Raw genomic sequence first — 14243 nt, 5'->3', positions numbered from 1 at the left:
AAAGAGATGGGTTTTGTTTTTTAATCAAGTCTACTATTCTATGACGTTTGATTGATGAATTTAAGCCATTCACATTCAGGGTTAATATGTATGGGTAGTACTTTGGTCCTGCCATTTTAGCAATGGGTTGTTCATTGATTTAGTCTTCCATTGTTATTTTACTGGGATGTTCTTCCACATTTGCCTTTGGTTTTGGTGGGCACTATTCCTTTTCTTTGTCAAAAGAACATCTTTAAGTATCGTTTGTAGGGCAGGTTTGGAAGAGGCATTTTTTTTTTTAACTTTTCTTTACTGTGGAAGAATTTTATTTCATTTTCAAAGACAAAGGAAAGTTTTGCTAGGTATGTTATCCTGAGCCTAGAATCTGGAATGCCATATGAAATTTTAGGATTATTTAAATGGTAATAGAAAATGTCTAAGCTTCTTCACCACCAACTACAAAATTTATAAAGGTAAAATATGGATGAATTTTGCCATCAATCTCTCAGTATAAAACAGAAACCTTATTCTACAGATCTATCATATATGTCCGTTAGTAATTATCTTGTCTTGATATTTTAGAACTTACATGTAAATATATTTCAGTTATTTTTGTAAGACATTTGGCAAGAATCTTACATTTTAATAAACAAATTCTTTAAGATAAGACAAAACTCCAAAGAAGCAATAGGTCACAAACACAATAAGATAGAAAGCCAGATGAGAGTATCTGGTAAGTATCATAAGCAGCGTGTATGTTAAGGCGGTTAAGAAGACATTCAGAGCCTTCTAAACCTACATCCAGAAACCTTCAAACTTTTGGAAGAAAATGTTGGAAACACACTGGAACACTTAGGGGTAGGCCCTCACTTCCTAAAAAAGACTCCAAATGCAGTAGAAATCAAGACCAAAATAAACAATTGGGACCTCATCAAACTAAGAAGCTTCTGTACAGCTAGAGAAACAATCAACAAAGTAAAAAGGAAACCCATAGAATGGGAGAAGATCTTTGCACACGACATAGGTGATAGAGGGCTGATCTCCAGAATATACAAAGAGCTACAAAACAACCAAAATGTCAAAACAAACAAGCCACTCAAGAAATGGGCACGGGAAATGGGCAAACACTTCACAAAGGAACAAACCCAAATGGCAAATAAACATATGAAAAAATGCTCAAGTTCCCTGGCAATAAGGGAAATCCAAATTAAAACATCAATGAGGTACCACCTAACGCCAGTAAGACTGGCCCACATGAATAAAAGCACCAACAACACTTGTTGGCGAGGTGGCGGGGAAAAGGGATCCCTACTCCACTGCTGGTGGGGCTGCAGGCTGGTACAGCCTCTATGGAAATCAGTATGGAGAATATTCAAACAACTCAAATTCAACATACCGTATGATCCAGCAATAGCACTCCTAGGAATATATCCAGAACACTTGTTTTATGAGAAACCAACATGCACTCCTATGCTCATAGCAGCACAATCAGTAATTGCAAAAACATGGAAACAACCAAAATGCCCATCAACAGAGGATTGGATAAGAAAGCTATGGTTCATCTACTCCATGGAATACTACTCAGCTATTAAAAAAAACAAAATGCAGTTCTTTGTGGCCAAATGGGCCAAACTGGAAACCATAATGCTAAGGGAAATGAGCCAATCCGAAAAGGTTAAATACCACATGTTTGCCTTAATTTAAGATGATATGATGTTATGTATAACATGTTATGTTTTGAATGTTATATGTTGTGTATAAACTAAATTGAAGTATAGGTGAGGTGGTCACAGAATGTGGCTGGGAACTCGCATTTACTTTCAACATGTTGGTTACTCATTACTATGTCAATTAATTCCATAATGATGTAAATTTTTGCTGATGGTATGATGGAGCTTTCAATGGACTGGGATAATACTCTGCTAGCTCTGTCTTCAGACCAGAGAGGGTATACCTAAGAAGACGTTGAACTTTACTGGACAATAAGATGCTGGACTCTATGTTTGGTATACGCTTGCAATGGGGGAATCTCAACTGAACTTGAGCTGTGGTTATGCAACAAGGTGGAGGAATCCACCATGGTGGGAGGGTTTGGGGAGGGGTGGGAGAACCCAAGTATCTATGTAACTGTGTCACATAATACAATGTAATTAATGAAGTTAAATAATAAAAAAAAAAATTTAAAAAAAAAAAAGACATTCAGAGCCTTGTGAATTCCTAACCAGATGCACAAACTAAGAGAATCCTTGCCACTTTAGGAAGAAGCAGTGAGGAGCCGACACGATGGCACAGTAAGCTAAGCTTTAGCCTTCAGTGCTAGCATCTAACACGGGTGTTTCTTCATGTTCCAGCTCTCACTTCTGATCCAGCTCCCTACTAATGCCTGGGGCAGCAGAGGATGGCTCAAGTCCAGTGCCCCTGCACCCACATGGTGCACACTCCAGGCTCCTGGCTTTGGGTAATCCCAGCTCTGGCCATTGCAGCCACTGAGGAGTGAACCAGCAGAAGGAGGATCTCTCACTTCTGTCTCTCCTTCTTTCTAAATTTGCACTTGAATAAAAACAAATTCAAAAACTCATTTTTTTGGAGCCTAGTTCTTGAGCTCAAACTCTATCTTTGCCACTTAAATGTACTATTAAACCTTTTTTTTTAATCAACTTCCTTATCACTAAAATGTGAAAACTTTCTATTTCATAGAGTTATTGTGAGAATTACCATCTGCTAGTACTGTAAGTGCTGAGCATAGTCCTGGACGTGGTATGGGCTCCTTGAAAACCTTAACTATTGTTAGTATAGGAAGAGCAGTAGGAACTATTCTGTAAAAGAACTGACATTTGTGTTTTATTTAGCATTAGCACAATGGTATGATTTTAATGTTGATCTAATCAAAATGTACCAAATTACATTAGAAGATAAACATCATTTCGTCAAACCCTGTGATAAATAATGCTACTTTGCCTATTTAGTGACTTTTAATATATAAGCAAAAAAAAATTAGCTTGGGCAATTACCATCACATAGAAAATGGTTATATCTAATTTTAGAATGCAGAAAGAATTTATCATGTATCAAAATGTGCTATGGGCAATGGGAGACACAAAGAAAACTCTAAGACCCTCGACACTGAATTTCTTGTAAATCCATCATTCAGCTTGGGGTGGGCAAAAAATGCCTATTTCTTGAGTAGATTAGAAAGGCAACAAAGGCAACTGTAACAGTGTACGTTGTATTCTTAGGTGTTACAGGGTGTGAAGGATGAAATGAGGAATGTAGTCACCTTATCAATGCTTCATAGCTAAAATACATCTTATAGAAATAAAATGATGGAAAATCTATAGAATGAATTGATACGAACCAGATTGATCTTGATTCTTTAACAGAATAAAACTAAAATCTAAAAATTAATGGTAAAAATATACCTCTGTCTTCTCTGATTGTTCCTGAAGAGTTATGATTTCAGACCTCAAATTTGCATTTTCTTCCTGTTCTTTGTCTAAAGACATCTGCAAATTCTGTAGGAGTAAGAAAAAAAAATGTGTACTCCCTATTTCAAACATGTATCTTTGTAAAAATGCTTTTTCTGTAGTTTGGCCAGTACCAGTATAAGTGCCAATGATACGCAAGTATCTTCTGGAAAACTGCTCAAAATCTTAGTGTCTCCTACTTTATTTCAATGTTATTACTTATAAATTACCTACCAAAATTGCTTATTAATAAACCATTATTAAGTAGAACAGCCAAAACCAGAACATTAACACCGAATGCTGGCAAGGATGTGGAGCAAAAGCTCTCATTCACTGCTGGTGTAACTGTAAGATGGCATCATTACTGTGGAAGCAACTGGGAACGTTCCTAGCAAATTACACACATTCTTATCATATAACCTAGAAATCATATTCCCTAGTATTTACCCCAAATAGCAGAACAATTAAGTCCACATAAAACCTATGCACATGTTTATAACTGCTTGATTCATAACTGCCAAAATTCAGAATCAAGCAAGATATCCTTCTACAGGTTAATGTATAAACTGAAGTGGTACATTCAAATAAAAACTATTTAAAATAGAAATGAGCTACAAATGATGAAAAGCTGTGAAGGAAACTTAAATGTTCTTCATTAGGTAAGAGAAACTGATCTGGGTCCCAGCACAGTGGCTTATCACAATAATCCTCAGCCTGCAGCAACAGTACCCTTAAGGGTACTAGTTTGAGTCCCAGCTGCTCCACCTCTGATCCAGCTCCCTGCCTGTGATGTGGGAAAGCAGCAGAGGATGGTTTGAGTCCTGGTATCCCTGCACCCACCTGGCAGACACAGAAGGAGCTCCTGGCTCCTGGTTTTAGATCAGATCAACTCTGGCCATTGCGGCCATTAGGGAGTGGACTGGCAGGTGGAAGACCTTCTCTGTCAACCTGCCTCTCAGATTAAAAAAAAAAAAACTTAAAATTAGTTTGAAGAGTCTACATACATGATTTGACTATACTATACTGGAAACCGCAAAAGATTAGTGATGACAATGGGTGGGTGCAAAGAGGGTTGGTTGAAGAGACAGATGAACAGATGGAGCAAAGAGCATTTTAGAGTACACTGTACTATACTATACTATAGAATATCATATGAAAATAATTCATATGTGGAAACCGTTGTTGATGTTATGTTATGGCTTTTAATTGATCGGAATGATATTCTGCCAGCTATGCCTTTAGACCAGAGTTGGTATCCCCAAGAAACTGTTGAATTGAGCTGGACAATAAGAAGCTGGACTCTATGCATGGCTCATGCTTGCAATGAAAGAAACAAGACTGGATTTGAACTGTAATACTGCAATAAGGTGGTGCAATCCACCATGCGGGGAGGGTGCGGGGAGGGGATGGGATGGGGGAACATCAGAGCCTATGAAACAATGTTATAAAATGAAATGTAATAAAAAAAGAAAATAATTCACATGAAAATAGTAGACACAGGTAATTACACATTTGTACAAATCCACAGAATGTACAACACAAAAAGTGATCATTAAGTGAATATCATGTTGCTAGACTTGTATCTAGAAATCACACTGATTCTGGGCCCAGTGCGGTAGCCTAGTGGCTAAAGTCCTCGCCTTGCAAACACTGGGATCCCATACGGGTCCCGGTTCTATTCCCAGCAGCTCCACTTCCCATCCAGCTCCCTGCTTGTGGCCTGGGAAAGCAGTCAAGGACCCTGTGACCATGTGGGAAATTCGGAGGAGGCTCCTGGCTTTGGATTGCCACAGCTCCGGCCACTGTGCCTGCTTGTGGAGTGAGTGAACAGATTTAAGTTCTCCCTGTCTGTCCTCCTCTCTGTATATCTTAGTTTCCAATAAAAATAAATCTTTAAAACAAACAAAAACATCACATGATTCTGTCAAAAAAAGAAGCAATTAAAAATTAGCATAAAAATGTGATTCCATAGATAAACTATGCTGATATTACTGTGTCAAGGTAGATTCACCAACTGGATAACGTAACACTTAAGTGCAGGATTCAGATAATGAGGGAGGCCATGCATCTATAGTGTAGGTTATATTCAGGAAATCTTGGTACTGTCTGTTTAATCTTGCTGTGAACTTAAAACTGCTCTAAAAAATAAGTAGCTTATGCTTTTAAAAAGGTGCTTTATTAAATCTGGTCTCATATTGGGATTCCAACTTAAGAACATCTGCCTAAAATCATACCCTGAACATTTACCTAGTATCATTATTTTAAGAAAATTCTAAGAATTTTTTGTCTTGTATTGCATACACATTTTTCCTATTAGCTGTTAGATCACCTGGTTTAAAACTAACACATTCAAGCATTTTTGCAGCTTGAAGTGAATCTACTTTCATCCGTAAGTTCCTGGAGGTGGGTCAGGACAAAGTTTCCTTCTTTATTTTCAAAAGGGGGAAAGTCAACTCTCACTGAGAAAAGAGGAAGGTGTCAGATGTGGGTCATGGCTTGGCTTTTTCTCCTAAGTACATCTTAAGGTAACTGGGAAGGACAAAATACAAATGCGCTCCTTTGGAGAGAACTACTTTTCTATTTTTTACAAAACACATCAAGAAAAATAAACATGCAACACAGAATGAGACAGCATCCAGAAATATTATTCCAAATGGAACCCACACAACACATAACATGCTTGTTCTTTTAAAATATATAAAAGGCCTTCAATATGTTCATGGAAAATGTACATAGGAAAACTGCATGGCTTTCAGCTTTAGAAATATGATTTATATATTTTATGCAAACACATAAATAGGGCTTTTTTGTACATTTGCCTTTTTCAAACTACAATGATCTATATGAAATCATTTCTTAGTTCTTAATAGGCATCAATATCCTGAATTTACAACTCATTTAAAAATTTTTTATGAACATTATAAACATCCACAAATTGAGGTTTTTAAAAAGTTCAGTTTCTTTACTCCTCTTTAGATGGATATCTGTTTTCATGTCTTTGCTATTAGCTTGTGCAGCTGTAAAGTTAGTATCATAGATCCCTTTCTCATATGCACATCTCATTCACTTTGAATATATTCCCAGAAGTGGAACAGCTGCATCACTTAGCACTCTCCATACTGATTTCCATGGTGGTTGTACTAGCAGCCTACACTCCCAACAGTTAAGGAGGGTAGATTTTTCCCTACATCCATGCCAGCAGGTGTTACTAGTAGAGTTCTGAACGTCGGTCAGTCTCACCAGAGTTAGGTGGAACCTCAATGTAGCTTGCACTTGTATTTCTCTGACAGCTAAGGAGCCTGGGCATTTTTTCATGTCTATTAGCCATTTGAATTTGTTCTTGAAGAATGTCTGTTCATTTCCATCACCCATTTCTTCACAGGGTTGTTTTGCTATCACTGAGTTTCTGAAGCTCTTTGTAAATTCTGGATAGTAGTCCCCTATCAGTTGTATAGTGTGCAAAGATTTTCTCCCATTCTGTTGGTTGCTTTTTTACTTTGCTGTTTTCTTTGCTATACAGAAGCTTTTTAGTTTGATGTGGTCACATTTGTTTTTCATTTAACCAAAAATTTAAAATAAAATTTTTAGGAAAAATCCAACAGTAAATCAAGATCAAAGAAACATGATTTAATAGCCAGACCCCTTGTATTTACAAACTTAAAAGTTTACCTTATTTTCTTCAGCCAACTTCGAAATGAGGTCATCTCTGGAAACTAAAAACAAAAGGTCCACGTAACTATGAAAATAGTTACTACACTGAAATTACTGGCATTGATTTCCCTGAGAAAGCTTGACTTTTTGTCTACATGTGGCGATGAGGAGGGCTCACATGTTTCTATCCTATGTTTATAGATTGAAGCTAAGTTCCAGAATTATCAAGAAGCCAGCCTGCAGTCACTCACAAAGGTAAATGAGGTCACATGTAACTCAAGATGCAGCTGATGACTTTCTTGAGGTACTGTACACCAGCAAGAGACAAGCATTTTGGGGCTGGTACTGGATTGTGAAGGCAGGGAGAGTTCTTTAGCAGTTGCTGCAGTAACTGATGTGTTAAACAACGGAGGGATTTGAGAACATAATACATAATCTTAAAAAACTAACCAAGTGTAATTTCTAGCATCTTTTTTCATACTTATATCAAACTTGAGTTGTGAAGTAGCAGACTCCAACTGTCCTTTCTTTTGCTGCTCCTGTACCAGTAGTTTTTGGGTATTCTGTATGGAGCCACGGAGGGCAATACAGTTTTGCTGCAAAATGTGCACCTGAAATAGTACAAGAAAAATTTCTTTTCTCTAAGATTTATTTTTAATAAACTAACTTGTAGGACATACATAGGCACAATTTTCAGTCTTAATAAAACTAAGAGGAAATGTAACACTTAAAATATCAACAGAATGCTTATAGTAGTTTTATTTATCAGAACTTTCTGTGTACTCTCCAACATAATGGCCATTTGGCACAAGTGGCTACTAACCACTTGAGATGTTACTAGAGTGAGTGAAAAAAACAGACTCAAACTAATTTCAGAAACCATACATATCATGGCCATCATTTTGGCAGTATAAGAGACAGTAATAAGGGATCATTCACAAATTTCATAGGTTGGATCCACTATATATTGTTAAGGATAATCATTAGTTAAAATTATGTAAAGTAATCCAATTCAGTTACTAAAATATGAAACTAATCGCCTAATACAGGTTGTTCAAATTAAAACTATGATAAAGGCAAAAGTAATGATCAACAGTATAAACTTGTTCATGATTATCTTACTGATACTCCTTGTTTCAAACACTAGCTCTTTAATTCTATTTTCTATAAATGTGCAGAACAAAACCAAGACAATAGTTTCAAAACCAGTGCTACAGTACAGGTTAGATGGTACAGGGCAGGGGTAGGGTGATACAGTCATACAGTGATCAATTTAAAAACTAGCCTGCTCAAGACTTGCTGAATTGAGTCCTGCCTGTGGTTGCCTTGACAAAGCTGGATCAGATGGTTCTGCGACCTTCTGTGGTCCCTGGGCTGGATGTTCTCCATTCTCTGGGGAATGATACTGGGAACGAAGTTCACCTTTAAAAGCCTGAGGAAAATGAACCTCTGATCCTTAGCTCCCTTAGATCAAATGGCACTAGTTCTTATTTTCCACACATTTTAAGAAAACTAAAGACATACTTGTAACAGGTTATTATAAAATAGTAAATATAGAGGAAATTATAAATCTATAGATGAAGTATCAGTTTTTCTTCTGAGGGTTTAATTGGGACAGGAAATCTTTCTACCTGTTTCCGTTCCACCTCCACAGTTGATCCCATTTCTTGTATTTTGAGGAGCATGGCTGATCCAGATTTCTCTAGAGATTCCCTGAGGTGTTTCTCCTGAGCCAGTTGTCTTCTTAGCTACAGAGCAACATTGTGATTAGGCAAAATCAGCTAAAGATCATACAAGTTTAATAAAGATCCAGTGTTTTACCAAGCTTATAAAGCATGATTGTGATTCTCCCCAATGGATAAAATGTAGTCAAATTTCTTGCATTCAAGTCACTTCCAAAGTGGATGTGCAAGCAACTTAGAAAAAAATATGGGATTCAAAGAAAACAATATCGAGTGGTTAGGTCTCGAAGTATTGCTTCACAAAATGTTGGTGTATATTTAAGTTTTGCTCCATGGCACTGCACTGTCATGGAGCAAAATACATGTCTTATAACAGATTGCTGTAAAGCAAGTATGAAAACACCTGTATCATATTTCCTTATTATATATTTTTATTTTTCAACCTTACTTTCCTATTTTATTTCATCTGTTTAATTTTTATCCTATAGTATCATAAAAATATTAAAGATTTTCAACTGTTTTAAAGCTTTAGACAAATAATAACTGGTAATTAGGTGATAAAACATGTTCTCAGGAATTTAAGGACCATGTTATAATAATATGTTTGATGTCTATCCTTGATTCCTGGCAAATAGTTACTAAAATCCCCGGATCTCGTAAGAGTATGTTCAGATGCTAATTAGAGAACTAGGGGCTGGGGACCTACACATGACTTCAGCATGAGTCTGTTCCCAGGTTAAGAAGGTATGATTAAAAGACTGGTACTGTCAGTTTCCCAGTCTCCAAGGAAAGGACACAGGTTGGAGGTTAAGCTGATCACCAACGGCCAGTGATATAACCAACCATGCCTAAGTGATGAGCGATTCAAAAAGACATAAAAGGACAGGGTTTGTAGAGTTTCTTGTTCTGTTTCCCGCTAACACTTTGAAAAAAAAAATGTCTATTTGGATTTTTCTTTTGAAAAATGTCTTCATTTCCTTCACCCATTTCTTCACAGGATTGTTTTGCAGTTGGGTTTCTGAAGATTTTTGTAAATCCTGTATATTAGTCCCCTATTGGTTGTGTAGCGTGTGAAGATTTCCTCCCATTCCATGGTTGCTTCTTCAGTTTTGATCGTCTCCTTTGCTGTACAGAAGCTTCTCAGCTTGATGTAATCCCATCTGTTCATTCTAGCTTTGATTGCCAGTGCTTTTGGTGACTTTTCTAAGAAGTCTTTCCCAATTCCTGTATCTTGGAGAGTGCTTCCTATGTTTTCCTCCAATAGTTCGATGATTTCTGGGTGCAGATTTAGGTCCTTATTCATGTAAAGCTGGTTTCTGTACAAGGTGACAGGTGGGGTCTTGGGTCTTCCCTCTGCAGGCTGCTATCCAATTGCCCCAACAGCGTCTGTAGAAGAGACCAGGCTTTTCCCCCGGATTTTCACTTCTCCTGTCAACAATTAGTTGGCTGTGCACGTGTGGGCTCCCTTCTGCGGTTTCCATTTGTTATACTGATCTGCTTCTGTTCCCTTACCAGACTGTTTTGACGACCACTGTCTTGAGGTCTGGAATTTTGATTCCTCCAGGTTGGTTTTTTTTTCAGGACAGCTTTGTTCATGGTCTCTCATGTTTCTAGATGGACTTTTAACCAACTTTTCTATTTCTGAATGTGGTTGGCATTGATTGGGATTGTGTTGAATTTGTATATTACTTTTGGTAGTAAGGACATTTTGATGACAGTAACTGTGTACTAGAGACTAGATGTGAAGATACAATGCAGTATGTATCTCTACTTCCAAATCAAAGATGGACTCCCAATGAAACTGTTAAATATATCTTGACAACAGGATGCTGGATTGTTTGCTATTGTCCATACCTACAACGTCAGGATACACTTAAATAGCAGAATGATGGACTTGGGACTGTTTGTGAAGGACTGCACTATTGTAATATAATGTGGGGGGAATCAGTGGAGGCCAGGAGAGGTTTTGAGTGGGGAGAAAATCTGAGAGCCTACGGAACTGCGTCATAAAATAATAAAATGGTAAAAATAAATAATTTGTGAAAATATCTGAAAGAAAATATTTTCATGTTTTTCAAAGGCAGAATTACAGAGAGGAGGAGGGAAAGGAAGGAAGGAGGAGGAGAGGGAAAGGGAGGGGGGAGAAGAAGTGGGGAGGAAGAGAAAGAGAATCTTCCATCTGCTGCTTTACTCCCCAAATGGCTGCAATGGCCAAAGCTGAACATATCAGAAACCAGAAGTTTCTTCCAGGTCTCCCATGTGGGTGCAGGGGCCCAAGGATTTGAGCCATCCTCAGTTGCTTTTGCAGGTCATTAGCAGGGAGATGGATCAGAGTACAGAAGCAAAGACTGGAACTGGTGCCCATATAGGATGCTGGTAGTACAGGAGGAGGAATAACTTGTTACGCCAACCCCTACTATCCTGATTTTGAATAAAAGAACTGCCTCCTTAAAGATATTCCTACAAGATGAAAGATTATATTTTTAAGCTTTTGATACATACTGCAATTTTTCTTTCAGTATTCATCCCATCAATAGTATCTGAAGAATTCTTACCAGCATCATGCAGTATTAAGTTCTTTCTAGTTTAATAAATGAAAAATAACTATTTTTGTATTCCTTTAGTCATTAGTGAAATCAAGTATCTTCTAATACAGTGGTTATAAAGACTTAACGAAAGATTTATTTTTATTGGAAAATAAGATTTACAGAAAGAAGGAGAGACAGAAATATCTTCCATCCGCTGTTCCACTGCCTTCCCAGGTTACAAGCAGAGAGGTAGGTTGAAAGTGGAGCAGCCAGGACAATAACCAGCTGCTCATATGGGATGCCAATGATTACAGGCAAAGAATTAGCCAGTTGAATCATTGTGTCGACTCCTTTTATAAATGTATTTAAAGAACTGTCAGTAGTTACCATTTCCCCTTTATTTTTTTTATTTTTTAAAACTTTTATTTAATATTGCTTATATAATTGAGAGGGATGCACATTCATGTGGGTTTCCACTTAGAGTGGGAGGATCCAGGAATAGAGGAAGGTGGATGGGACAATTGTTTCAATTCTTTTTTTTTTTTTTAATTTTGTGTCCATTGGTGGGAAAGTGGAAGGGATTACTACTTTCCACCAAATTGCATCAGCACCTGGGCGATCATTTGATGACCCCTTAGAGACCCTAGTGTGGAAAGAATGCTTTAATGGTGTTATTTGAGTGGCTTTGATAGTTCTGAGACATTGTCAGGTTTGTTACACTAGGGTTGAGAAAATTTTTCCGAGGTATATTGGCTGACCAAGTCCACCTCTATGCATCTACAGACACTGACATTTGTGGCAAAGCTTGCCCAGGAGAGTTGCCCAACTTATTCTGCTTTCCATCCTCTGCCAAGACACTGAACATCCTCTGCTGCTCTAGATGAGCTGGCTGTCATGACCCTGTGTGCTTCTGGGCATGCTGTCTACTGCACAGTCATCAGCAACTGAGGAGGTCCAGTTCAAACACATACATTCGAAGGTCAGACCACACAACTTGGGGTTTTGCTATGGCTGGGGTCTTCTTAAGATTCTTAAAAATACTACCGCCTAATAGAGAGGGCATATGAGACCTGTATTTATGTCTTTCTGAGAATTTTATCATGTTATGTTATACCCTCATACTCACTTCAGTCCCCTAGAGATGTAGCCTCACTGCCTTGGTTATACCATTTTGACCCAAGGCATTTTCTGAGTTGGAGAATCTTTTGTTGTCTCCCCTTTATTTTTAAAAGTTTAGCCAAGGGCTCGGCTGCCTGGCCTAGCAGCTAAAGTCCTCGTCTTGAACGTGCCAGGATCCCATATGGACGCAGGTTCTAATCCCTGTGGCCCCACTTCCCATCCAGCTCCCTGCTTATGGCCTGGGAAAGTAGTCGAGGAAGGCCTAAAGCCTTGGGTTCCTGCACCCATGTGGGAGACCTGGAGGAAGTTCCTGTCTCTTGGCTCCAGATCGGCAAAGCACTGGCTGTTGCGGCTCACTTTGGGAGTAAATCATCGGACGGAAGATCATCCTCTCTGTATATCTGACTTTGTAATAAAAACAAATCTTAAAAAAAAAGTTTAGCCAAGTTCCTTATGAAGGAAAAAGTAATGACTTTTGTCCAGGTCTCTATGATGCTCTGTATTATTTTTACATACAGAGGTTTTAAATTTTTATGTGGTCAAATCTGAGTTTTAATACTTTTATTCCTTTACAAACATACAATATCCTAAACCTTGTGTGAGAATAAACCATACTTCTCATTTTTGTATTTTTTCAAGATCTAATATTAGACTATAATCATCCTATCAAACACAGTAGCTTTATATGCTTTTCTAAGCCCAGCATGAAAATATAATGTGTTCGGGCCCGGCGGCGTGGCCTAGCAGCTAAAGTCCTCGCCTTGAAAGCCCCGGGATCCCATATGGGCGCCGGTTCTAATCCCGGCAGTTCCACTTCCCATCCAGCTCCCTGCTTGTGGCCTGGGAAAGCAGTCGAGGACGGCCCAATGAGTTGGGACCCTGCACCCGCGTGGGAGACCCAGAAGAGGTTCCTGGTTCCCGGCTTTGGATAGGCGTGCATCGGCCCGTTGCGGCTCACTTGAGGAGTGAATCATTGGATGGAAGATCTTCCTCTCTGTCTCTCCTCCTCTGTGTATATCTGACTGTAATAAAATGAATAAATCTTTAAAAAAATATATAATGTGTTCAAGATTACTGTGTTTATACAGTTCCAGAGCTCTTACTCATGAAATCCCCTAATCTGTATTTTAGTTGCAGCTGTCCAATGTGAGTTAATCTGAAAGTCAATCAGAATTAGATTTGCCACTCTTTTGAACTGTTTTTACCATTCTGGTTATTTGGGTTTGAAAGTATTTAGCTAGTCATCTTTATAAAGAAGCAAATTCTCGTTCATAAATGGTACACATATAATGTACAAAAGTACTTTCCAAAGGAAATTTTTGATAATTATTATCAATAAGATATTCATCTCTGAAGCATTCAGGGTAACTGATCTGTTTTGTATTTATCTATTCCTAATCTGACATATTTAGTATGATATATAAAAACATGCATTCTGATATATTCTGTATCAGAATTTATATGTCAGTGTATAGATTTCTTATCTCTTAAGAAATTACTTGCCATATCTACTATATGTATAATTCTGTTACAAACCTAATTGGGTTCCCCCAAAATTCTTATGTGGAGCCTAAAACTTAGCACTTCACCTCTGAAAGGTTATTTAAGCACAAGTGAGGCCATTTCGGTACGCCCTGATCCAATCTGGCTCATGGTATACTTCTAAGAAGACATTACCAAGACAACAGAGATGTATATACATAGAGCAAAGACATGTGACGACACACCAGAAAGGCAACCCTTTGCAAGCAGACCAAGGAGAGAGTGCTCAGGAGAATTCCAATTTGCTGACACTTGGATTCTGAACTTCCTAGCCTCCA

General features: G+C 38.0%; 1 protein-coding gene across 6 annotated transcripts in view; it reads right to left on the bottom strand.

Moving 5' to 3' along the window:
* The window catches only part of CCDC150 (coiled-coil domain containing 150), a 91560-nt gene that overhangs the window by 52632 nt on the left and 24685 nt on the right, over positions 1-14243 (bottom strand). For all 6 annotated transcript variants that reach the window (XM_058664762.1, XM_058664760.1, XM_058664757.1 and 3 more), the window contains 4 exons: positions 8726-8842; positions 7576-7705; positions 7113-7156; positions 3399-3491 (listed from right to left, as the gene is read on the bottom strand). In XM_058664762.1, the coding sequence (XP_058520745.1) occupies positions 3399-3491; positions 7113-7156; positions 7576-7705; positions 8726-8842 (384 nt within the window). The remainder of the gene's footprint in view (positions 1-3398; positions 3492-7112; positions 7157-7575; positions 7706-8725; positions 8843-14243) is intronic.

This window comes from Ochotona princeps, chromosome 5 (genome assembly GCF_030435755.1).
Source record: "Ochotona princeps isolate mOchPri1 chromosome 5, mOchPri1.hap1, whole genome shotgun sequence".
Taxonomy (NCBI): Eukaryota; Metazoa; Chordata; class Mammalia; order Lagomorpha; family Ochotonidae; genus Ochotona; species Ochotona princeps.
The sequence above is the reverse complement of the archived record's forward strand: the minus strand, read 5'-3'. Positions and strand labels throughout refer to the sequence as shown.